Genomic DNA, 25,907 nt, shown 5'->3' on the forward strand with positions numbered 1-25,907 from the left:
CACGTGATCAGATGCGTGCGCAAATTTAATCATTTGCATATCCATCTCACTACTATCGCTCCTGAAATTTGCATGACGCTACGTGCGTTATTTCTTGGTGTTGCAATTTCACTTTTGAGGAGTGTATTTTGAGATTAAATTTCTGAAGAGTAGTCCTAACAGTAAAAAGAATCTATTAAACTGCATGATTCAAGAGAAACATTCTAAAAAATTTTGAAAGCAGACAATTGAAGGTTATTTTTCTAAGATAAAGTTTACGCATCTAAATATTAAAGCAAAATATAAAACAACAAAACAATGTTGCACGAAAATAAAAATAGTTTGGTGACCACAAACAATTGAAATCAGTGATGTTTGCTAAAAGTCACCGATAACTGAATTATTTTAAAGACTGTAGCCTTCCATCTACAGCTTTACAAATTTGTTAAAATAAGCTTGCTGACACTAATCATTTATAAGACACTTTGCGAATATGCATTCTCGTTGCTTTTGCATTGCAAGTCGTTGGAGTAAAAATTGCACCAATTAAAATTCAGCTATATTTTCAAATTCGATTAGTGCAATGTTTACACGAGTTTGGTTTATCACAATATAAAGAATATTTGATATAAAAATACCTTTTTTGAGATAAACTGTTTCTTTCAGTATTTTTTCTTTTAAAAGTAATATTGTGGACTTTTTACTAACTTTTAAGGCGAGTTAGGCCCTAGAGAGTGTGGGCCCTAGGCCCGTGCCAATTAGGCCTAGGCGATAATCAGGTGATGACCCAGGCGTCCTGGTAATACCTCTCGTTTCTGGGTTGCTCATCACACTGAACCTACCAATTTATTGTCCCACGGCTGTGACCCATTTGGGCCCTAACCTGCTATTTCTTTCAGATAGTCCGGAAGATATTGTTTCTACATTTAAAGTGATAGTTAAAAACTCCTTTCCATTCCGCACTCACCATTTCTTGAGTTTGATATCGTAAATATTCATTTGCAAAAAAGAAGAGAAAAAAAAATGAAGTTCAACGTCTATTTTTTCTCCTCCACAAATATTAATGAGAGCGGAGACGAACCGATTCTTTTATTTATTTTATTTCCAAGTATTGTGCATCAGTAGTTTCGTGAGCAGACAAGAGTTTTCAATGATGTTGCTCATCACGCAAACCGCAGGTTAAGCCGATGGTTCGTCGCTGAACCATAACGGTGGAGCGTCACACAGCCGTTAACCCAAAGATTGAACGGTGCGTGACAGTTTCTGAATACGCTATTTAAAGCAAAATGAAAACAAAACAACCCGGCGAAACATAGTTTTTTTTTTCTTTTTCGGTTTCGGTTAACGCCGAGATGCGCTTTTCCAAATGGAATGTGAGATTTATACAAACCCGGGACTAAAATAAATATGAGTATGGGAATTTCAAACCCGTATCAATTGAATTATTTTAAGAAGGTAAAAAAAAAGAGTATGAGTAAGAAATCAGGGATTTAGAAATAATCTTAATTCAAAAAGAAAAACAATCAAATAAGCATACAAAGTAAGGAAATCAAAGAAGGTTCATTAATTTTGTTCTGGAGTTTATTATTATGCGTTCCTCTTAATTTTCGTTTTGTTCATTTCTATAAAATAATGTGATGTATATTATATACCAGGGGTGGCCAAGCTCTTTGATAGTCGAGCCATTTTTCAAAATATTTCGCGAGTCACAATTAAGTACGTATTTAAGGTATGCAAAAAAGGTATTATTTTTTTTTACAGAAATTATATTTATTGAAAGCATATAAATAAAAGTACAAAATGTGTGTATTGAATTTAAATATTAAACATTAAACACATTTATTTTACTTCTCTTGACAATTCTTTAAAATTTGGTGACAGCACTTGCCAGTAATTCTTTGAGATGCTGGTTAGTTAATACTGATTCAGTGTTTGAATTTCCCGAATTTTTAAGTGGAATAAAATGATTCACATAAGTACGTTGTTCCATATATTGAAATAATTAACCAAGCAGCCTCTTTTAATTCAGGATACTTCGATTCTTGTACAAATTTCCAAAATTCAGTAATCGACGTCGACTTATATTTTAATTGTAGAGCTTGATCGTCTTGCATCTCTTTTAATTCTAATTCTTCAGATGCTTTTTGGGTCATAATTATATTGGAAATGGAAAAGTCACCTTGAATTAGGTTAATTTCAAGTGGGTTCAGAGAAATATTAAAATATAATAGCACAAAAATGAAAAGGGAACTCGGGTACATTTATCGAGAGCCACAAATAATCCTTCAAAGAGCTGCAGGTTGGCCACCCCTGTTATATACAATGCTGAATATTTTAATTAATGCTGATGTAGCTTGAAGTTTGGTCGTCGTTAATAAATTTGGCTTGAGGTTTGGGCTTAGTGCTAACCGTATTTCTACACCATGCCGTTGATCACGAAATTCTGAAGCCTTGACACCTCCTGGTCCATGAGGGGCTGTTGCGGGAATACTTTACTTTTACGTCATTTTATTATATATATATATATATATATATATAGTTCGATTGGGATTGAATTTAGTTTTTCTTAATAAGCAGTTGAGTTTTTGAATTATTAATTTGTGAAAATTTATTTTATCATATTACCCATTTAAATCTTTTTAGTTGCTTATATAACTTTTTCGAAAGCATAAGAGTCAAATTAAAAAAAAAAAAAACTAACCTCAACTTTGTGCTGCATGATCATTTGTATTACACATTCATTTCAAATAGAAATGCATTTTTTTTCCTATATGATTTCAAGGATTATTTTTTTTGTCTCTNTACAAAGGAACCAAGAAACAATATATATATATATATGAATATTTGCTATACAAGATGAAATAAATAGTGGAGAATAGTTTATATTTATGAAGTAGGAGCTTATTTTACTCCTCAGAAAAACCATTTTAAAATAAAATGGTTTTGCTACCAGGTTTCCTTTTTTTTTTCCTTCTTACTTTCATCAGTCCTGATAAATGCTCTGCAATCGTGATTTGGGGGCGTTAGTCAAAAAGTATCATAGTAAGGTGTGAAGGGTTATGTCATAATCATCTCTGGTGATTGATGATGCACAGATTAACCAAAACAACAATCAACTCCATCGTGCTTTTGATGCGAAAGACATTAAGGGAGAACTTCCTTAACGTTCGAAAGAACAATTTGGGAGAACAATGCGATTTTTACTTTTTAAGAACCTTTCTCTTCTTCTTATTCTTTGTGATTACTCGCTTTTGTTGAAGCGGAAGCTGATTTTTACTGATGGCGACATAGCAAGGGTCAACAGCATGTATTGAAAGCTCCACAAAAGCTTGTAACATCATTGCCAGAACTTATATTCTAAAATGTGGGTCAAAATCGTCTGCAATCTCGAAACATGTATTCAAGAGAATAAATAAAGCTCCAATTAATATAAGACCCGATTCTTAAATCTTCTTCATTTTTCTTTTCTTGAAATAGAAATAAAGCCAAGTAGAAATCTTTTTCATCTTGCTACAGCCGAGTGGAACTTTTTGCAGACACACATGAGGGCGTAATATTTTGTTATATCGTTTGCGAGGTGGTTGAACATGTCACGAAACTGTAACTATTATATCTCACAACCGAACCATAATGCGTTGGTGTCCCGTATGTAACCTCAAGTAAAATTACCTCAACAAACAAATTATAATGTCAAATAAAGGAGGTATACAATCTCTTATATGTTTTTAGCAAATCGTTTTGGGGTTGAGTGCTATTTAAATAAGTTTGTTTTGGTTTTAACACTCGAAAATAAAGTGTTTTGAAACACTTATCCTAATTTTCGAGCGAAAATAGAATTTTTCCGGGGTTATGCTACGAAGAAAAAGCTCATATAATTGTATTTTTTTTATTTTATAATTTTGTGGAAGTCGGAAATAAAGCTTTTGTATTCTAATATAAAATTGGAAACAGTCTCTATAGTTTTCTATTGTTCAAATAAATAAAAATAAAAATAATAAATAGGTACATAAATAATAAATAAATAAAAATAGTAGCATTTTTTTCATTTCTATTTATTTTCTTGTAAAATTTATTTTTTAAATCTCGGAGATAGTTTTGTTATACCTCTATCTTTCATTCATTCAAAAAAAAAAAAAAAAAAAAAAAAAAAAAAAAAAAAAAAAAAAAAANTTAAAATTAAAAAAAAGAAAGAAAGAAAGAAAGTTTAAACAAATATTTCATAAAAAAATATTCTGCATCTCAAGTATTTATAAACTTTTTGACTCGAAAATTGTGATGTGATCCCAATTTTGAAGATTGTTTTATTATGAAACTGCTTCAAAAATTGTGAGTTAGTTTAAGGAAATAAATATTTTAAATAGTCTAAATAGTTTGTAAATAGTTTAATGAAAGTTTACATGTCTTTTTTAACTCATATTAACCCAACGTTATTAACATGCTTTAATATAAAGGTGAATTTCGAGGTATCTGCCTTACGGCACCTGCCTTTTCAAGTGAGTTTTTTTTTTTGTTGCCATAGGCAACGAGTGAATTAAATTTGAGCTTAAAGTACAATAATATGAACTATATACGTTGTTTCCATGAATGGCCTGTCGAAACCACAAGATAAAAATAAAAACGAAGCAGTGGTAGTTTTATGATTAAGCTTATTAGAGAACTATTCGTATCTGAATATCCAGACCTTTATTTCGATCTAACTGCCACGTTAATCGGCTGTGATAAAATTTTAGAAAATTCTAAATGTGAGGAGATTTTTTTCATATAAAACAAATATTTAAATTATATAGGTCCAGTGTTGCCAGAATTTAAGTAAATGCAGAAAAAGAAGATTAAAAAGTAGCGAATATGAGCTCACAAAGAACGGATTCGAACATTTATTAGCCCCCAAAAGATTTTTTCCCCATCATACTCGCCGTGCAATTTTCCATATATATCTTTGCGATTTCACGAGTCTACGATTTGAAACATTGATATTGAAAGATTCTAGAATCATCGCAGCAAAACAAATTAAGATTCCAAAACTAAAACTGATGAGTTTTCAAATAAATAAATAAATAAAAATAATATCCTTTTTAAATAAAGATAAAAAAAATTGCAGACTTCTCAAAATCATTTTATAATGGTAAGGGGAAAAAATAATTCTGCAAGAAAAAAAGTAGCGCATTTTTGAGATTTGTAGCGTTCGAAAATTAATGAGTAGCCCAAANTCTTTTCTTGAAATAGAAATAAAGCCAAGTAGAAATCTTTTTCATCTTGCTACAGCCGAGTGGAACGTTTTGCAGACACACATGAGGGCGCAATATTTTGTTATATCGTTTGCGAGGTGGTTGAACATGTCACGAAACTGTAACTATTATATCTCACAACCGAACCATAATGCGTTGGTGTCCCGTATGTAACCTCAAGTAAAATTACCTCAACAAACAAATTATAATGTCAAATAAAGGAGGTATACAATCTCTTATATGTTTTTAGCAAATCGTTTTGGGGTTGAGTGCTATTTAAATAAGTTTGTTTGGTTTTAACACTCGAAAATAAAGTGTTTTAAAACACTTATCCTAATTTTCGAGCGAAAATAGAATTTTTCCGGGGTTAAGCTACGAAGAAAAAGCTCATATAATTGTTTTTTTTTTATTTTATAATTTTGTGGAAGTCGGAAATAAAGCTTTTGTATTCTAATATAAGATTGGAAACAGTCTCTATAGTTTCCTATTGTTCAAATAAATAAAAATAATAAATAAATACATAAATAATAAATAAATAAAAATAGTAGCATTTTTTTTTATTTCTATTTATTTTCTTATTAAATTTATTTTTTAAATCTCGGACAGAGTTTTGTTATACCTATATTTCATCCCCCCCCCAAAAAAGAGAAAGAAAGAAAGAAAGATTAAACAATTATTTCATGAAGAAAAATATTCTGCATCTCAAGAATTTATAAATTTTTTGACTCAAAAAATTGCGATGTGATCCCAATTTTGAAGATTGTTTTATTATGAAACTGCTTCAAAATTTGTAAGCTAGTTTAAGGAAATAAATATTTTAAATAGTCTAAATAGTTTGTAAATAGTTTACTGAAAATTTGCACGTCTTTTTTAACTCATATTAACCCAACGTTATTAACATGCTTTAATGTAAAGGTAAATTTCGAGGTATCTGCCTTACGGCACCTACCTCTTCAAGTGAGTTTTTTTTTTGCCATGGGCAACGAGTGAATTAAGTCTGAGTTTAAAGTACAATAATATGGACTATATACGTTGTTTACATGAATGGCCTGTCGAAACCACAAGATAAAAATTAAAACGAAGTAGTGGTAGCTTTATGATTAAGCTTATTAGAGAACTATTCGTATCTGAGTACCCAGGCCTTTATTTCGATCTAACTGCCACATTAATCGGCTGTGATAAAATTTTAGAAAATTCTAGATGTCAGGAGATTTTTTCGTATAAAACAAATATTTAAATTATATAGGTTCAGTGTTGCCGGAATTTAAGTAAATTCAGAAAAAGAAGATTAAAAAGTAGCGAATTATCAGCTTCAAAAGAACGGATTCGAACATTTCGTAGCCCTCCGAAGATTTTTTCTCCCTCATACTCGCCGTGCAATTTTCCATATATGTCTTTGCAATTTCACGAGTCTACGATTTGAAACATAGATATTGAAAGATTCTAGATTCAGCGCAGCAAAACAAATTAAGAATCCAAAATTAAAACTGATGAGTTTTCAAAAAAAATAAATAAATAAATGAAAATAANATTAAAAAAAAAAAAAAAAAAACTGCAGATTTTTCTGAATCATTTTATAATGGTAAGGGGAAAAATAATTCTGCAAGAAAAAAGTAGCACATTTTCAAGACTTGTAGCGTTCGAAAATTAATGAGTAGCCCAAACAGTAGCGGGTAGCCCAAATTCGATTTTCAACTGCTAATGATTTAACATATGTAGCGATTTATTATACTAATTCCTTTAATTTTTCTCAGAAAATGTTACTTTTATATTTAAAGTGGTAGCAGTATATTTTAATTTTTCTACCATTATGCACAGGCAAAATTTTATACTTAAGTAAAACTGATTTTCTAAAGAGTTAGCGAAATGTCAATTGAATTACAGTTTCGAGAGACTTCAAATTTTCTTTTTAAATATTTATTTTAACAGAACTTAGATTAAATTTAAAAATATAGAGAAAGCAAGGGAGAAAAAAAAGATATAAAGATTTCCCAAAGGAGAAGAAAATAATTATTAACACATATTTTAAAGAAAAAATTCACAAATTTAAAAAAAAAAAAAAAATTAAGATAAAAAAATGGAAAATGAATTAACCCTTTACACTCCGAGTACTTTAAAGTGCTGATTGATCTAATATTAGCAGTATAGCATTTAAAATACGCAATATAGCATTATTGTGTAATTTTAAAGTTCTTAAAATAATGTGGTTACTAATTAGTATTAAGATGTAAAATATCTTAATTTTAAAGTGGTGACTGTTGATGGTGCCTCAGTGGAGACATCGGAGTGCAAAGGGTTAAAATTTGAAAATATATAATCTCGTCATCCGTTCACACGATTATATCCGATAAGGTCGGTGCGAGCCGAGTGCGGAATTCAAATCGAGCAGCGATAGCTGGAATTCGAACCTGGTTCTCCTCATCGAAAGGCGAACGCTCTATCCCCTGAGCCACCATGGCTCCCACCTATGTATTGTAGCTTTCGTGGCCCCAGCATAGACACATATGGCACATCAAGGAAGGGGGGAGGAGCACCGAAAAGTTGTTGTAGTACCCGGTTTTAACCGCGAGCAACAGAGGTTATCGAAACGAAACAAAACATTACTTATCGGGCTAAATCTTCAATGTTTGTTATTATTATTGTTATGGTCTTTAACAAACGTACCATAAGCTGAACTGAAAATAATTTTCATAACTGTAATGACTAATAAATAAGGATATCTTAAAAACAAAAGAATATTAGAGAGTTCACGTCGTATAACAAACTTATATACACAGATGCCGCGAAAACAAGAAGACTTATATATTCTTTGCCAATATGGCGGGTCCTTCTTTACTAGTAAAGCGTAATATAGAGTTTGTCCGCAAGAAAACAAAACTAATTTCACCAAAATCCGGGGTGCCCAGTTTTACCCCACTACCCGGTCCCTTCTACATCTTACATAAAATAATAGCCACGAAAAAATATTAAATAATTATCCTCATTTTTGGATTCGAAAAGATGATTTTAATTTACAATAACTAGCTAACATTTGCCGGACTATTCTTAGATATTAGTTTTATGTAATCATAAATAACAACATAAATAAAATATATTTGCTTATAAAGCTTACCTTCATATTTAAAACGGAAGATGATTTCCTCACGTTTTCGACTAGTTGATTAGTGAGCGATTTTCAAATAAACGAGTGAGGCTTCTATTACTTTCGAGCAAAAGAAACCCCACAAGTGCTTGATACATCTAATTATGAAGCCGTATATTAGATAACTATTTATATTTATTTTGACTTTTATGGATTGAAAGAGTTAACTGATGTTATCATAAAATTGTGGATAGACATATTGATTTTAACTGGACATTTACTATGTATTTCAATTATTTACATGTCGTGGTGTTCAAAATCATTTTAATTCCAATTTATAAAATGAAAAATCAGATACTAAAGCACACATTTTGTTATTTATTAAAAAGAAAAATCTCTTAATAAAATTTATAGCAAAAGAGATATGCATTAGGTTTTTTGTTATAAAAATAAAATAATTTTATTTTTATAATAAAATAATTATTATAAGAATAAAATTATTTTCTAATTTAGTTTGCTTGATGAACGTAATTTTTAAAACTATTTTATTTATTCATTTTATTATTTATTTACTTATTTTTTTGATTTCGTGTCTGTTAATTTATTTTATGTTGGAAATCTGTCGAAATATTTAGTCCATGCTTGTCAACGTTTGAAAATTTTTTATATGTGGTGAAATTTTCTAGTGTGGAGATTATCGTAAATTTTATATATTTAATTTACAAATATTTTTGATCGATTGTAATTAGTTAATCATTTTGTTTCCTTGATCTTTTTCTATTTGTTTCGAAATTTTTCTGGAATTTAGCTAGCCTTCATTGACGATAAATTTTACTTGAATTTCAGCAAAATATTGCTATTGATGTTGAAATTATGCACAGAGCTCCAGCTATTTGAGCACTGTAGCTAAAGAGAAAGAGATCAAAAATTTGATTGTTGATAAATTATATTTGGTGATATAAATCTTGCTGGTAGTGGTCAATAAACAATAGAAACATAATTTATTTTGCTCTTCAGCTTCGAGCCTCAGTTAAAATTCAAGTCCTCTAGAATCCCCAGCAAAGGTTTCGGCTCTTTTTCATCTGTGGTTTAAAAAAAAAATCAGTCAAAAATTGTAGTCAAAATAAATGGGTGGTTGCTTTCGCCTGTAATGTGGTGATAAAATCTTCTTTAAAGCGGATGAGACGGAAATTTGTATTGTTATCAGGAACGGAACATTGAGATTTGAAAGCTTTAGCTAGTCGGAAAGTAGTCCATTCTCACAAACACAAAAATGAGTTCATAAAAATATACTAATAAAAAATAGCTACCATGCTACTAACACAGAGGCGTTTTAACTAGTCGGACAGCTAATTAATTTTTTTATTTAGACAAGAATTTAAACAAATAAGAACTATCAAAGATCCAATGAAATTTTTATTTATTATAACTATCTGTTCCTTTTAATTATTCATTAATATTTTTTTTTATAAATCATACAAATGTCATAATAAAGTGACAAGTTTTCATGACACATATCGAGAACGGTACCACACCCTACCTGCCTGTTCGCTTTTCTTTTTTCTTGTTCCACATTTCATTTTTTGTCTGGCCGGACGGGTTAGATGTTTAGTTTATATTTATTTATTTATTATTCGCGCGAAAGTTTTGAAGCTTCTTTAATTAGAGTCGGACATTTTTCCTTGGTTTGTTCCATTTGTGTTTAAATACATGCCACTGACATCATAAGTTTTGATGAATTTTTGTTTAAAAATGCGAAAATAAAATAAAGGCGACTGTTATATAATATATTAATAATAAATGTGACTGTTAGATGTTTGATTTAAAAATAGTCTAAAATAGAGTACTGTTATAAAAAACGTCTGCGTCGCTTGATTTAGTGCTTAGAAAAACATAGAAAAAAAATTACTTATTATCTGAGTGCTGATGATGGCTTACACAGGGAAACATTAACTTTTTAGTCAGGGTGGGGTGGTTGGTAATTTAATTACATTAAAATAAAAATCTAGTAGTAACCCTCCTCAAAAATTATAAATCTGTAAATTCTTCCTTTAGTAATATCGAAATCTCTTTTAATAAATTGAAATCTATTATATTTCATACCTTTATTCTATTCATAAAAGTTTCTTCAATGAAACATCATCGATTGAAATGCAGTGAAGTTAAAAACATTTTAATAAATAAATAAATGGAATTAAAAACAAAATCATTTTCCAGACAGATAGAAGAAAAATTTGTCGTTTTTATCTTATGCGTGAAATTTAGAGAGCTGTTTGCATATTAAATGTCCCCCCCCCCCCCTAAGAAAAAGAAGACACAAAGAATTTCCATTGATACGTCCTGAAAGAAATTAAATGAAGATAAAACCAGACGCATATTTTTTTCTTCTTTTAATTTATGATTATTTAGAGATAGACAAAAATAAAAGATAAAGATTCACGAAAAAAAAAAAAAACGAACTTTGAGTTAGCTGGCACATTTTTCTTATTTCAATTTGACTATAAGCCATGAGAGCAAAAAAAAAAATTATAACAGAGCAGGAAACCACTGATGGCGAAAAAAAACCGCATGGTCTAAAAAGTTTTGACATTCATGAGAAACAGCTGGGTGCGCGCTGCATGATGTCATTCAAAAACGCGCCAATGGTCTCATAGGCGACTTGGACATTCGCGTTTTCCCATTTTCCTCCTGAACATTCATCGCCAAGCGGCCAAGCAGCGTGCCAGAAAGATGCGTTGGAGCTAGGCCCTATCTTTTTGTAAAAGCCGCTAAGTTTTTATACAACTTATTTTAAATGTGATTGTTTTTAAATATATCATGCATAAAACCATGGAATTTTTGCCTTTTCAAAGACTTCTGAAGAAACATTTTATTGTCTGTTGTGTATTTCTTAGTTATTTCTTTGGATATGTGAAGCTGCAAGAAGAACGTGAGTAATTTTAAAGTTTGTTTTGGTTGTAAATAAAGTGGAACATCCACGCCCATATAAGGAAAATCCGATTGATTTAGGGAGATTTTTTTTAATATTCAGTTATTGTTTCAATGTTAAATCATATCTGTTGATGTAATTTAGATCTGCTTTTCTGATCAGCTTTAAGATCAAAAATCAATGTGAAACTATCACCGTTTAAAAATAAATAAATAAATGTGATTTTTTTTTATAGTTAAATATTATTCTAATGTTAAATAATATTGGTTGATGCGGTTCAGATTTGTTTCTTTGGATAGCTTTAAAAGTAAAAATCAGTGTGAAACACGGGCAATAAATAAATAAACAAGTATGGGTTTTTATTTAAATAATGTTTTCATGTTAAATTATATCAGCTGATGTATTTCAGGTCTGTTTCTCTATGCAACTTTAAAAATAATGTGAGTGGAAAATAAACACCGCCAATAAATAAATAAACAAATATCATATTTAAATGATATAATTTGATGTAGTTTAAATCTATTTCTATATCTTTAAATACAAATATAAGCGTAAAACAAACACCGCTAGTAAGTAAATATACGAAAATGGTCATATTTCCCTATAAAAATTTGGTACCTAGGTATGGTAAAATACCTAGTAAACAATCAAATTGTTGTGTGTAAAAAATTGCTGATCTCCAAAAATTTTATTTGTTATTCTTCAAGTTAAATGTTGAATTATATATATATGTATATTTGTAGTTTTTAAATGTAAAATTAATAAACACCCGGTCAGTTTAATAATATGAGACTTTTTGTATTTGTGTATTCTATTTCCCCCAATTAGTATGTGGTTTTCATGAACATCTATGTATTTGCTCTTCATTATATATGTTCATTTATTATACAGTAAATGTATAATAAATGGACAATATATTTAAATATAGTTTCTGTATTTATTATTTCTCTAATCTATAATAATGGTATAGTAAATAACTATAACTATTAATAAATATAACTATAATTTTTAAATTTATTTTTTGGAACGTTTTTTCATAGAAATTTGCAACCTTATAATTTATCTAATTTCCAACCAAGTTCTCAGCTTTAAAAATCTGTCTATCTGAGAAATGTGGCTGTCTATGGGCTGAGAAGATTTATTAAAACTAGGTTTCTTTATAGAGAAACAATTTGCAAAACACTTGTCATTCCGGTCTTGGCATATGCTTCTGAAGCTTGGACAATTACAAAACTGGAGGAAAATTGTATCGCAATATTTGAGAGAAAGATTTTGCGGAGTATACTTGGTGGTGTAAATGAAAACAATAACTGGAGAAGGAAATTCAATTTTGAACTGTACAAGATCTGTAAGCAACCTGATATTATTAAATACATAAAAATAAATAGAATAAATTGGATGGCCCATGCGATTCGGATGAGTGATGACAATAAAATAAAAAAGATACATACTGCTTTTTAGACCCACTTTTAAAAGAAAGCGGAGAAAGCTGCAGTTGAGATGGGCTGATTCGGTGAAGTTTGATTCTCTTGCAATTACTGAAAAGAGTTGGAGATCAAAGATAAATTGGAAGTTGTTATGCAGAAATCTTCAGAGGAAGGCATTAGCCCACATTGGCCTGTCTGGCCAACTATGATGATATGATTAATATTACATTTTGTATGCATTTTTAAGACTCAGAAAGTAATTTTTAAACACATCAAAACTTAACAAAACTGCATTTAAATCAGGGTTGGATAGTTTAAACTTTAAACCAAATTATTATTTTTTTAAATAACGTCACCCGCCAAATCCATCTTCTGATAGTTTTTAAAATTTGTTAAATAGTGTAACAATTAAATAATTTAAAGTAATAAAAATTTTTGAATTTTTTTTATTTATCTTGTTAAAGATACGTGATGCTTGCGAAGATCAAAAGGATAAATGAGATCTTAGGGGAGATTGGGATAAAACAGAGTACCTCGATTGTGATAGTTTTTAAAATTAGTTAAATAGTGTAACAATTAAATAATTTAAAGTAATAAAAATTTTTGAATTTTTTTTATTTATCTTGTTAAAGATACGTGATGCTTGCGAAGATCAAAAGGATAAATGAGATCTTAGGGGAGATTGGGATAAAACGGAGTACCTCGATTGTGTGGAAATTAGTTCTGTTTTCTAGCGGACAAGCTCTGAATTACACTTTACGTGCAAAAAAGTAGGACCCATCATTTTGCCATGTTGATTAATTCATGGTGTCTGTATAGATGAGTTTGTTTTCTTATGTCAACTCTATGTTTTCTGGTTTAGTAGCTATCCTTACTTATTGGTCTCTACAGTTAATTATTTTTAGTCCAGCTTATTATATATTTAATAAAGATTCATACACTAAGAAACAAAAAATATTTAGTCTAACAGTGACACTGCAATGTTCTGTTTTTGTTTCGATAACCTATACTTTCTGGGTAAGACTGGACTGGTACCCCCCTTGATGTGTGTTAATGCGGGACCTACAACAGCTGCAGTGCAGCAGAGGAAGAAGTTACTTAATTCAAAGCTGAATAAAGATTTTACGAGACAAAATTTATTGTAGGCCCTTTTCTCAAAGTACAAAAAGCCTTCATTTCATTTTTTGTAGAATTTTTGAAGACCTTTTATACAAAATTATAATTTTTTATGTAGTAAAATACATAATATTTTTATATAATGATAAAAACTAATTTATAGGCACTATATTTTTTTAAGGAATTTTCATCTCACCCTCAGTTCTGGGCCCCAAGAACTATCCCTCTCTTTTTTCTCCTTGAGTATGGCCTTGATTGCATCTCATGTGAATTACATGCCTAATATTTTTATACTTTTTCTCTGAAATTCTAGTATTTCTAAATTTCCCATGAAGTTAACATGTGTATTCAGTCTTCATTTTTTAGAATTTTATTATTGTAATTATTTCATTATTGTAATATTTTCTAAGTGCACTTTTTATTATAAAAAATTAAAACTAGTCAAAATTCATTTAAAATATTTTCATTGTACATTATATTATTTTATTTAATGCTGCATTATTATTAATTAGCATATTGCTAAATTTAAAGCTTCATTATGTTAAAGTAAGTAAAAAAGTAATTAATTTTTAGTTAATATTAAACCCTTAGAGTTAAAACACAATTTTTCTACTAGGTATGCAAACCTATTTGTTATCTTAATTCCTTTCCATTGTACTATTATTTTCAAATATTTTTTGACTGATGAAGTATATTGCATTAAATATTTCATATTAAAATTTGGATTGACTCAATATTAAAAAAAGGTATTAATTTATTTTGTAGGGGCAGGTGAAATAGTTGCCAATGAAAAGTCAGTAATTTCAGAATGTTTTTAAGATTTTTTATTTGAATAAATAAAAAATTTAAATAAATATAAATGGAATTTTCTAAGCAAGTGGAGCCATGCATTACTAAAATATCATTTGGATGTTGAATGATAATTATTCTTTTTAATCTTGTTAGCATATTTATGGAACAAAAGTGGATATTTTTAAATTGTTTATTAAAAACTTTAATTAATAGTAAAAGAAAGTTTTTTATGTTCTATACTCATGAATAGATTTTAATTTTAATTTGAGACATAAAATATTAATTCACCCTTTTGTCTTAAATAAATAAATAAATATAGTTTATAAGTTTTTAAATATAAGTTTATAATAATTAAGTTTTTTTCCCCAACTTTGATTAAAACAAACCAGAAAAAAGACTTAAAGGAAAAGAATTTATGTCATTTTCCTACAACTAAGATAGATTATTTTTATTACATAATTGTTTTTTTTTTTTTGGTATAAATTTTACATAATTGTGGATGTTGTAAAATATATACTTTGTAGAGATAGGTACCTTATTTTTTTAAATTTAAATAAAAAGAGATAAGTTTTATAATTTGTTTTGTTAAATTAAAGTTTCAGTTTTTATTTCTCCAACTTTGAATATGTTGTCTTCTTATATCTTTGTTTAATTTTAGAATGTTTAATTTTAGAAAAACTATTAGTATTGACAGTGGCTACTGAAGACACAGATGGTTTTAAAAGATTTATGAGATCTGCAAAAACGTATGGAATCAATGTTGAGGTACTGTATTTTATAATTATCTGTTTATTTTATGGTAAAATAAACAGATGTTTTGGACTTTATCTTTTTATTACATTATTCCTTTGGCAGACATGTATTTTTTGTTTTTAAATATTAAAATGGCTCTTTAATATTTTGAACTGGTAATTAATTTCATCATATTGATGCTTTTTGAATAATACTCACTATTGCAGGTTTGTATTATAGTAAAGAAATGAGAGTAGCGAGAAAAGTTAAGCAAAATTGGAATTGAGAGTTACTAATTGTGTATGACTCTAATTAACTCTACCATACAGAATAAATTAAATCACACATAACAACAGATATTGTAATATGTGAGAGGGGATAGTTTTCCCTATCGGTTCTTGTGCTAAAATAATAATCAAGTTTTAGCAACAATCGAGCAATGACCAATAAAAAAAAAAAAAAAAAATCAGAGCAACTCATAATCACTTATGGGCAAACCTCTTTAGAATTTTATTTTAATATATATATATACATTAATGTAAAAAAAAATGAAATAAAAAACACATACAAGAATATTTTGGTGATCTTTTGATGGCACGAACAGGTTTGGAAATATTCCCATAATATGTAGATTAAAATCTCTAATGGATATATTTGTTAGTTACCCCATTGTTCTTTTAGGTTACTCTTACTGATTATAATCTAATAAAAGTTTTTCCTTTTTATCTTTTTGTCCTGTTAAACAAATAAAATTTTTTAAATGCATTAATGTATGAAAGCTGATTTACTGCACCTATAAAAGTGGAGAATGTTTGGCTATTTAAAGCTGTATCATCCCTGTATCAAAATTTTTCTACTCTTTTTTTTTTTTTTTTAANCTTGTAAACTAAAAATTTTTTTTTTTTTTTTTGTTAAAAAACTGTAGAACTATAATTTTATCTATTGACTGTACTAATTCTCATTTTGTTTCATTATTTTATATCATTTACTGTTTTCTCTAAAAATTTTCTATGAGCATATTACCTTATTATAACCTTTTTAGGTAAATATTCTTTGTGCCTAAACCTGAACTAAAAATTTAACCTTATTTAGATAATATGAAATTCTCCATGCATTAGGTTATTGCTCACAGCCAATTCATGATAGTTTACTTTTATCTCAATCAAATTATTTATCTTGTGCTGTAGGATAAATAATTTGATTGTGCTTTGTATTGTATATCTTGACTTGGGGCCTTAACTAAAACCTATTGACATAGTATCTGTATTTTTATATTTGATATCGATTAAAAAAGAACTATTACCACAATATAAGTAATGCTGATTACCAATTTAGGGTCACGGATGTCAGTAATATAATCATTCTTTCTCGAAATGAATAATTACCTTTCCTTCATTAATTTTGCTTTTTAGTTCATAATTTTTTCAGGTTCAATTGTCATTTATTTTATATTATTTAATTTTATAGTAATGCCTTTGAAGAGGGTAAGTTTAAATGGAATAAACACATGATTTCTAATAGCTTTAGAATTATATAGTTCAGTAATATATAGTTCATATATAGTTAGATAAATATATATATATATATATATTATATAAATACATAGTTCATATAAACTATATATTTATATACTATAGTTCATATTAACTATATATTATATAAATATATAGTTCAGTGATATCACATGCCATCCATGTTTTTAATGGTACCTTCTGATATGAATTATTTGAGATTTTTTAAGAGTCAGTGTGAATTTATAATTCTGAACAGAGTTATACTTGTTTACACTTCCGATTTGATTTAATGAATAGATGCTTAAAAATATTTCAATATAAAAATTTTATAATTATTATTTACTTTCTTAAAGGTTCTTGGAATGGATGAAGAATGGAAAGGCGGAAATATCCGACTATATTCTGGGGGTGGACATAAAGTAAATTTATTAAAAGCTGCTATGGATAAATATTATGACGATAAGAACTTAATCATTATGTTTGTTGATAGGTAAACAAAAATTTTATTTTGACTGAAAATTGTTTCCAATGTGTGTTTAAGTGTATGAAATTTTCTTAAAAATTAGCTTATAGATTAAAAACTAAAAAAAAAAGAAATTGACATAGTTGATGATTTTCATTTAACCTCAATTTAATAGCTACAAATTTTTACTCAAGGAAAGTTAGTCATCAATAATAATGATCGCTAACAGCAAATTTGTAAGGATTCATTGCAGTGTTTAATTTTGCATAAATTTGTAAGGATTAATGCTTTGTTAAAAGATAGGGTTAAAGGAACATGAATAAAAGTGGAAATAATAACTAAACTTCTGATAATAAATAATAACAAACCTCTTTCATTGAAATAGTACTAGATTTAATTATTTGTTGTTAAAGGATCTTTTAATTATGAGAATTAAAGATTTCTTTTGATAATTAAAATGATTAATTATTTTTTTTTATTCAAAATATTTTTGGGGATTAACATATTTTGTTTGAGAAAAAAAATATATAATTAGTGGTATGTAATGTATTTTGTACTTTTTTAAATCATATATTTATCAATATGTCAAAGACAAAAATATTGCCAAAAGTCTTCGAATCTTATTGTAGTGATTTGCATGGAGAATTTCGTGTGATTTGCATTGAGAAATTAGAAAGTTTTAAAATCATTTTAATAGGGGATAGATATAGTGAAAAAAAAAAGGAATTTTATTAATTAAAACATTGGTTCTCTGTCAATATGTTCAAAATCTACAGAGCGTCAACTCAAATAAAATTTAAAAAAATTTGTTTTATGTTGAATGAAGTATAATCCGAATATTCTTCTGCAAATGTGGCACTAATGTTTTATTAAGTAAATGAATTCTTGTAATTTTACTTAATTTCTGGTTTGCACCATGACTTAAAAATTTTTGTATTTAAGTCAGCTAATCAAAATAATGATTATTAAATTGTTGTATGTCCAGTGACTCTAAAAATTAATTTCAAGTAAAGCTGAAAGCCAATTATAGAATTGGGATCGTTATGCAAAAATTTTTAAATACTCCGTGAAATATAATGCAAAGTTTTACTTTGAATCATTATACTTTTTTTTTCTTCTTTCAGCTATGACGTTATTTTTATGGCCGGTCCTGATGAAATCATAAAGAAATTTAATAAATCTAAAGCAAAAGTCCTGTTTTCTGCTGAAGGATTCTGCTGGCCAGATGCTTCACTTGCTGTTAGTACATTTATAATGTGAAATATCAGATAAATGATTTAATTTATTAAGTACACCTTTTAAAAATTTATTTACCTACAATTTGAATTTTTACCACTTTTTAGATTCATTTTCATATATTTTTTTTAAAAAAAAAATTGATTTTCTGAAGTTTAAATTACGTACGACTTTTAGTTTCATTGCTTTTATAATTTTAAAAATCTTCATTTTGATACACTGAATGTTTAAGCCAGATGTTTTGTCCTGTCCTATTAAACCTGTCTGTTTCTTACTATTCTTAACTTTTTTCTCGCCTTCAATGGAATAGCATTAAACGTTGAATGATGACACAAGCTTGAGACTTTTCTTCAAACCTATGAATTCCATTTTTTTGGTTCTTATTTTACAATCATTATTTTCTTTTATATATAAAAAATTATGATATAAAGTTTAAATATCATTTGATGAATATTAAGGTTCGACGCTGGCAATTTAGATTTTCCTAAGAAAGGACTTAAAAAATCTTTGTTCGCTAATTTATTTTTTGATAAGTTTGTAGTTTTATCTCTGTAACTGAAAAGTCTCTGTAACTAATCTCTGTAATATGGAAAGCATTATTGTTATTGATAATTACCAAATAGATAATATCACAAGTGTTGATGTAATGGAAGTATGTGAATTATTTAAATTGGAAATATTAAATGATGATACGGAAATATCATAATCATTCTTAACTATGAAAAATGGCAAATATAATAATGTGGAAAGCATTATTGTTATTGATAATTACTATATAGATAATATAGCAAGTATTGATGTAATGGAAGTATGTGAATTATTTTAATTGTAAAAAATATTGAGAAATGTAATGAAATATCGGTATAACTTGACAATATGAGGTATGACAATATTAAAATTTTTATATTATTCACGACTGTTCAGAAAGGCTTAAGCAACTTTGGAATTATTTCTAAATATTTGAATGACTTATTATTTCTTTTTGATGAGCTATTAATTAAATTCTTACTGTTTCAGGAAAAGTACCCAAAAGTTGAAAAAGGAAAAAGATTTTTAAATTCAGGAGGTAAGATTAGTTCATAAATTATTACTTAATTTTTGTTTTATTGATATATTTGTATGCATCAATATTTTTTTTTGCTTATCCTCTGATGGCATAGACTTGTGTCTTTCGTCTTGTTTCCAAGCAAATATTTTCTCTTGTGTAATTTTATAGGAAACTGTTGAATGTTGTAGAAATTTTTTATAATTTTTGTCTGCTATTAGAACATTAGACAGGTAAAACGAATTGTTTAAAAAAAACATTATTGGTTAGTTTAATGAAAAATATTTAAATTTTTCATACCTTAAAAGAAAGTGCATGCTTATCTCATTCATTTTAAAACATTTCATACTATTGGAGAAGTTTTTTTTTTTTAGTTATTTTTGTTTCAAATTTGTATTGACACTGTGCACATAGTGAATTCTCCTACATTTTTATAAAATATTTGCATATTTCATATTAATGATGTTATTGTAGTTTGAATTCTTTATCTAAACTTAAAAATTCTTATAAAAATAATTTGTAATTCAAGATTTAAATAATATCTTATTTATTTCATGAAATTTTAATATTAAATTATTTTCATTGTATTAAGATCTATTTTAGTCTTAAAATGTATTCACGAAAATGTAAGTATAAAAAACCCAGTTCTTTGCTTCTGAAAATGCTATTAAAAATATGTTGCAATGTATGGCAAATTATACATATTGTTGATCGATAAAACTGAAAGTTTTGTGGTAGTTTTCTCCATCATCTAAATTTTTTAACTACTTCCCTTAGAGCATTTTTAAAAGCTTCACTGGAGGTATTTACAAAAGAGCAACTCAACTGTCTAGCACCAGTTTTATTTTAACTTTTAAGTTTGATCCTTTTTTAGTATGTCAATGTGTATTATTGGATGAGCTTCTTTAACTTTTTATGAACAGCATTGAGTTTGAACATTTTGGTCCAGTTTGAATGCATTTTTTTTTTAGAATACACACAAGTACTCTGATATCTTTCTTATCAAATGTCTCGAATTAGTTTCTCATTCTTGTATATTAGTAAATTTAGTTGGTAGTTTTCAGTTAGGCAGGGATTGTTGTTGTATTGATAATCCTGATTTTCCTGATAAAAAGTATTTTATCCTGATTTTTAGCTTTTTTTTCTTGATATTCCTGATTTTTGTGTGTGTTCAGAAAATTTTTAGGAATACTAAAGGCAGATTTTTAAAAATTAGATTTGACAAATGTAAAGATGTAGGTTTTTTTTTTTATCAAATATGTTTTTATTTTTAAATAATATTACTACAGTCTGTTTCAATAGTTCAATAGCATTTTTTAACTTAACAATTTTACATTATCAAGTTTTTGTGATGATGATTTCAAGGTTGATATGCTTACTTATGGTTTTCCGCAAATGCAGTAACAAATTTTTTGAAAGATTGAGTTTTGTAGTTTCTCTCTTATTGATCTGTCTCTTTCTTGTAGTTTTAAAAATGATAGATTCTAATCAACAATACAGTAATATTATAGATTTTTTGAATGATGAATTGAGAGATTGACTACTAAAATTACTTTTGTGCAAAATATGTTAAGTGGTATATTCATTCTGTTATCGTTTCACGATTATTGCCAATCTCTACTTTAAAATTTATTTGATTAAGGAAATTTTGAACTTGATTACATATTTTAATTGTATGTTTGTGTGAAGGAATATTGACAAATTTATTCTGACTATTTTTAATGGAACATTGCTATGAAATTTTTTGATTTATTGATTTGAAACTATTATGAGCTTTTCAGCATTGATAAAACTATTCTGGAAACTGTTAAAACTTTCAGTTTTAAGCAAAGCAATTAGGAAATTAAAAATACAACATTTTGTTATTCTTTTGCAGTAAAATTTGCTCTTATTACTCTAAAGTAGAGCCAATTATACTTTTTAGTTTAACTGCTTGCATTTTTATAGCTACTATAGGGTATATGTACACTATTCTAAAAATGTCCAGATGTTTTTGAAAAATGTTGTCTTTATTTTTTCTTTTGCTCACTAAGAAGCCTGAGTTATAAAAGTTGAGTTGTCTGTGAATTTTTTGGAAGTGAATGCTAATGCTTTGGGCAGCTTATTAATATTTTTTATGTAAATATAATAAATTTATTATATTCTTATATATCTTTATTAGGTAAAACCATTATGTTATTATTTGCTTTTGATAAAATTTTGTTCAAGTAGAATCAAATATAAAATGACTTTGTATTATAAGATTTATAATCGGAAGATTTATAATCGAAAGTAGGGAAACTGCTGTATTTGCTACTTTTTTTCTAGTTTTTATAGATTTAATTTAGCTGAATTTTTACAATAATAATCTTTGCCTGACTGTCTTGATTTAGCCAGACGAATTTAAATTTATGAATTGCTGTAAATTATGCTATCACAAATGCAAGAAAGAATATAAATTAGATTTTATATGCATTAATTTAGTTATTTTAAATTTACGCATAACATTTTTCAAAATTAAAATTTTAATTTATTTGATAATAAGCATTAGACCTAAATGACTATTGAATAAAAAGGATTGTGAAAAATATAAATCATTTTTTGCGAATTCCCATTTTATTTGGAGCTTAAGAATAATCAGATTAGTTTTGAAATTTTTGTTGATTTTACATTAATTTCTTATTAATATTTAGAAATAAATAATGAAGTATTGTTTTATTTTTTAAGATATTTGAAATGGCAGAGTGTTAATAAATTTAAATGTATCGAGATTCAGTAAGATTTTTATGTCCTTAATTTATGTATATGTATTTAAGATCTGAGTTAGTTTATATAATAGGGGTACACAAGCTTTTTCGCAAGCAGGCCGGAAGAATATTTTTTTCGCTCTTGGGGGTCACAATGAATTTAGCGTTAATGGCAAATGATTTTAACTTGCTTATGCATTGTGTAATAAGAGCAATATCAGTTTACATTGAAATACTAAGTACTGCAAATCTCACATACTAAACTATGAAATGTATAAATAGCACTTTTGAATTAAAAAAAATAAAATTTCGTGCACTTTAAGAAATTTATTTCACTTTATGAATATATTGTACACTTTAGGAATTTATTAAGAAAATTTAATTGCTGAAAATTTTTAAATCTATTAGTGGAAAAACTAATTTTCTAGCTTTTTTAATATTTGAATAAATCTTTGAACTGCATTTATTCAGAACATGTTTTTGGTTAAAGAAAAATGCCCAAGGATTTACATTTTTTGGACACTTTAAATTTATACCAATACATTTCAGAAATTTCATGCTACACAATTTTGAGGAATTTTCAAGTTAATTAGAATGAATTTGTAAAGAAGTCATAAAATTTCTTACACCAACTATGTTGGTTTTACCAACTAATTATTGTTTGTAAGGTAGAGGGCCATACTCGTTGACCATTTTACGACTGAATTTGGCTCCACGGTCTTAGATTGTGCACCCTTATTATATATGGCGCTCTTTTCACTTAAAATAACCGTACCAATTTTACAATTGCAGTAATATGTCCGCTGCACCTCACAACACATTTTGCTTTGCTTTACTAATTTTTATATTGTTTTTGCATGAATTACCAGATTCCTTTTTTTAACATTTTCGTTTCATTAACAAAAGTGCTTTTTTATATTTGTATTTAATATAAATCCCTAAATTTGGTATTTGTGCTTTCCTTTTTTCTTTCTTTATACCACAACCACTTTGTTTGGTGACCGGCAGCGTGTCCTGACTTCTCTTATACAGGTAAGAGTGATGCTTGTGCCAAAATGGTTTTTATTATATCCACCCTTGCATGCTGCAACACAGTTTATTCTGTTCATTTAATTTATTCAGTTTTCAAATGAAATAATCATGCATTTTCTTTTATGCTATGTTTACATTAAACTTCAATTGTTTTTCTAGCAATAATGAAATATTGTTTTTAATATTTAAGAAAAAACCAATTTAATTAGTAAAATGTAAGATAGATATTTTATTTTATGCATAGTCTGATCCAAAAATAACAGAAGGCCCTTGGTTGTTGAAAAACTAATGAACGGAATTTTATTGCCAAACATGCAAAACCATTTAGAGGATAAAAATGCCTTTTTTTTGTGAAAATCTGCAAATACAAAATTTGAGAAAGATTAAAATTTTTTTAAAAATAAATTCACATTTTTTATTGCCTAGCAATCACACAATATGAGCTTTCAGTTATGTTCAGAGTCTGGCTTACATTGCAGTGTAGTTTTCAGGTGATGGATATATTATAGCTAAAACTAGCTTCTAAGCAGAAACTAAAAATAAATTTTAATTTAATGTGACCACCAATCAAAACACTATTTTCACTTAAAAATAAGTAGATGAATCACTTACAATAGACAGTGTAGTTTGATTGCCACCAACAAGTTTCGTGTGAGTGCCCCATCTTGAAATTGCCAGACAGTAGACAAGCGTCTTTAAAACAAATTTTGTTGTATTATGCTTTTTTCTGAAAAGAAAAAAGAATTACATTTTTTTTTATTAAAGAAATCTGTTTTCACAGTTTCAAGTTAATAAAGGTTTGTGATATTTGGTGAATTTAAGTATAGTAGTAGAGCATAGCAGCACATAATCAGAAATATTGATATTATTTGAATATCATGACAGCAATATTTTGGAAAGTATTCTCACAATATATGTTGAATACCTTATAAGATGAATGTTAATAATATCATGTCTAGAAATGAGTATGAAATATGATAATCTCTTGATTATTATCTTTGACAATAATTTTCAAATAGATAACAATATTATCTTTAACAATAAATATCACGATCTTTAATCTCTAATAATATACATAGAATATGATAATTTGGCAATTATCAAATGCAATATTATTGTGAATGCTGATATTTTTTTTTGTATGAGTGATGAAAATATTAATTTAAGGTAAAATAATATAAATTAGTTAAGTAAGGAAAATGTTGTAATATATCGTGAAATATTGATATTTCTCGACAATATATTGGGATTTTATAATTCCAATACAAGCTTCAAAAACTTCCAGTTCTTTTTGGATCATTCTGTTTTCAAAAGTTTTTTGTCTTTGAATTGATTCAAATTAAATGAAATTAATCATTTCTTTTACATTTTAGTTTATTTTTATCATTAAGTTTCTGTTTGTAGTAGATAATGTTGAAAGTGAATCATTTTCTCAAAAATTAACTAAAAAACAGTTTTTATCTTTATTATTAAGTTGTAACTTTAAACTGTAATCATAATAATTATTAAACATTTCTTTTTTGAAGCGATTAACTTCAATGGGATTAAAATAATTTTCCTTAATCAAGAAATTATTTTCTTATCAAAAAGTATATTTTTAGACAAGGCTGGCATAGTTTAAATTATTCAATTTAATTCATGCCATTGATACTTGATCACTTGATTCTTTAAAAAATTTTTTTGATCTAATCGAAAATATTTTTATCAGATTAATTGGACGGTAGGATATATGATGGTGAGCAGAAAAATTTTAATGCTTGGTTCCTTTTTAAATAACAACTTTCTTAAATATAATTGAATTTTTGCCTATAGGGTAATTATTGAGGAGAAATCCTCCATTTTTTTACTGGCAAAATTAGGCCTATTTGTTTATGCAAAGATAATTGTAATTAAACCCTTAGTTTTTAAGAAAGTAATTTTAAAATTGCTGATGTTCTACCTTAAGTCAAACATTTAACTGCTTCGGCAGATAATAGTTGTCAAAACTTTGTGTATATATATATATATGTATAAAAGTAGTTTTTTAAAACTTAAATAATTATTTTTCCAAAATATTGACAGCAAATTTTCTTAATTTTTCAATATAATGAAATTCCTTAATATAAAGTAAACAGTGGAGTTGAATAGTTTGATTCCGATAATTTGTAATCATCACTAAATCACATTCTTATTACTTTAAGATAATGGTTTGCTTATCAATGTTTTCTTCCCCTACAATTTAACAAATGTGATCTTTAATGAATTTAATTTAAATTCAGAAAATGATATTTAATTTTTAGCTAAGTTATTATTAGCTAAGTTAGTTATTTGAAATAAATTAAAGTAATTTCTGAACTAAAAATGATATTTATTGAAACTGAAAGTTGTTATTTTTTGACAAGCACACAAGTTTATACAATTTTATATTGAATCTTAATTTTTTTCAAAACTAATATTTCAGCAGAGGAAAACCTTCTACCTTTTTTTTATTTCTTTAAAAGCTTAATTTTATGTTTTGCTTTATTTTCATTTGCCATTATATTTTATAATATCTTGATTATACCTATTATTTTCCAATAATCACTTACTTATTTGCTTGAATGATAAGTTTGACTTTTATAGTGTAAAAT

The 25,907-nt window shown here is 27.2% G+C and overlaps 2 protein-coding genes across 5 annotated transcripts in view; one reads left to right on the forward strand and one right to left on the reverse strand.

Annotated features, from left to right (window-relative positions):
* Positions 1-8,429, reverse strand: part of LOC107455872 (guanine nucleotide-binding protein subunit beta-2) — a 46,344-nt gene extending 37,915 nt beyond the window's left edge. Inside the window, exon 1 of one of the 3 annotated variants that reach the window (XM_071177934.1) lies at positions 8,317-8,429. In XM_071177934.1, coding sequence (XP_071034035.1) covers positions 8,317-8,322 — 6 coding nt within the window. In that variant the 5' untranslated portion in view covers positions 8,323-8,429. The remainder of the gene's footprint in view (positions 1-8,316) is intronic. The other 2 variants (XM_071177936.1, XM_071177935.1) reach the window with 2 other exon arrangements.
* A 2,507-nt stretch (positions 8,430-10,936) lies between these two features.
* Positions 10,937-25,907, forward strand: part of LOC107442755 (procollagen lysyl hydroxylase) — a 57,892-nt gene continuing 42,921 nt past the window's right edge. Inside the window, exons 1-6 of one of the 2 annotated variants that reach the window (XM_016056389.3) lie at positions 10,968-11,215; positions 15,224-15,315; positions 17,150-17,286; positions 18,384-18,498; positions 19,513-19,561; positions 23,275-23,298. In XM_016056389.3, the coding sequence (XP_015911875.2) occupies positions 11,104-11,215; positions 15,224-15,315; positions 17,150-17,286; positions 18,384-18,498; positions 19,513-19,561; positions 23,275-23,298 (529 nt within the window). In that variant the 5' untranslated portion in view covers positions 10,968-11,103. Of the gene's footprint in view, positions 11,216-15,223; positions 15,316-17,149; positions 17,287-18,383; positions 18,499-19,512; positions 19,562-23,274; positions 23,299-25,907 lie in introns of both variants that reach the window. The other variant, XM_016056390.3, reaches the window with a different exon arrangement.

Source organism: Parasteatoda tepidariorum, chromosome 2, assembly GCF_043381705.1.
Source record: "Parasteatoda tepidariorum isolate YZ-2023 chromosome 2, CAS_Ptep_4.0, whole genome shotgun sequence".
Taxonomy (NCBI): Eukaryota; Metazoa; Arthropoda; class Arachnida; order Araneae; family Theridiidae; genus Parasteatoda; species Parasteatoda tepidariorum.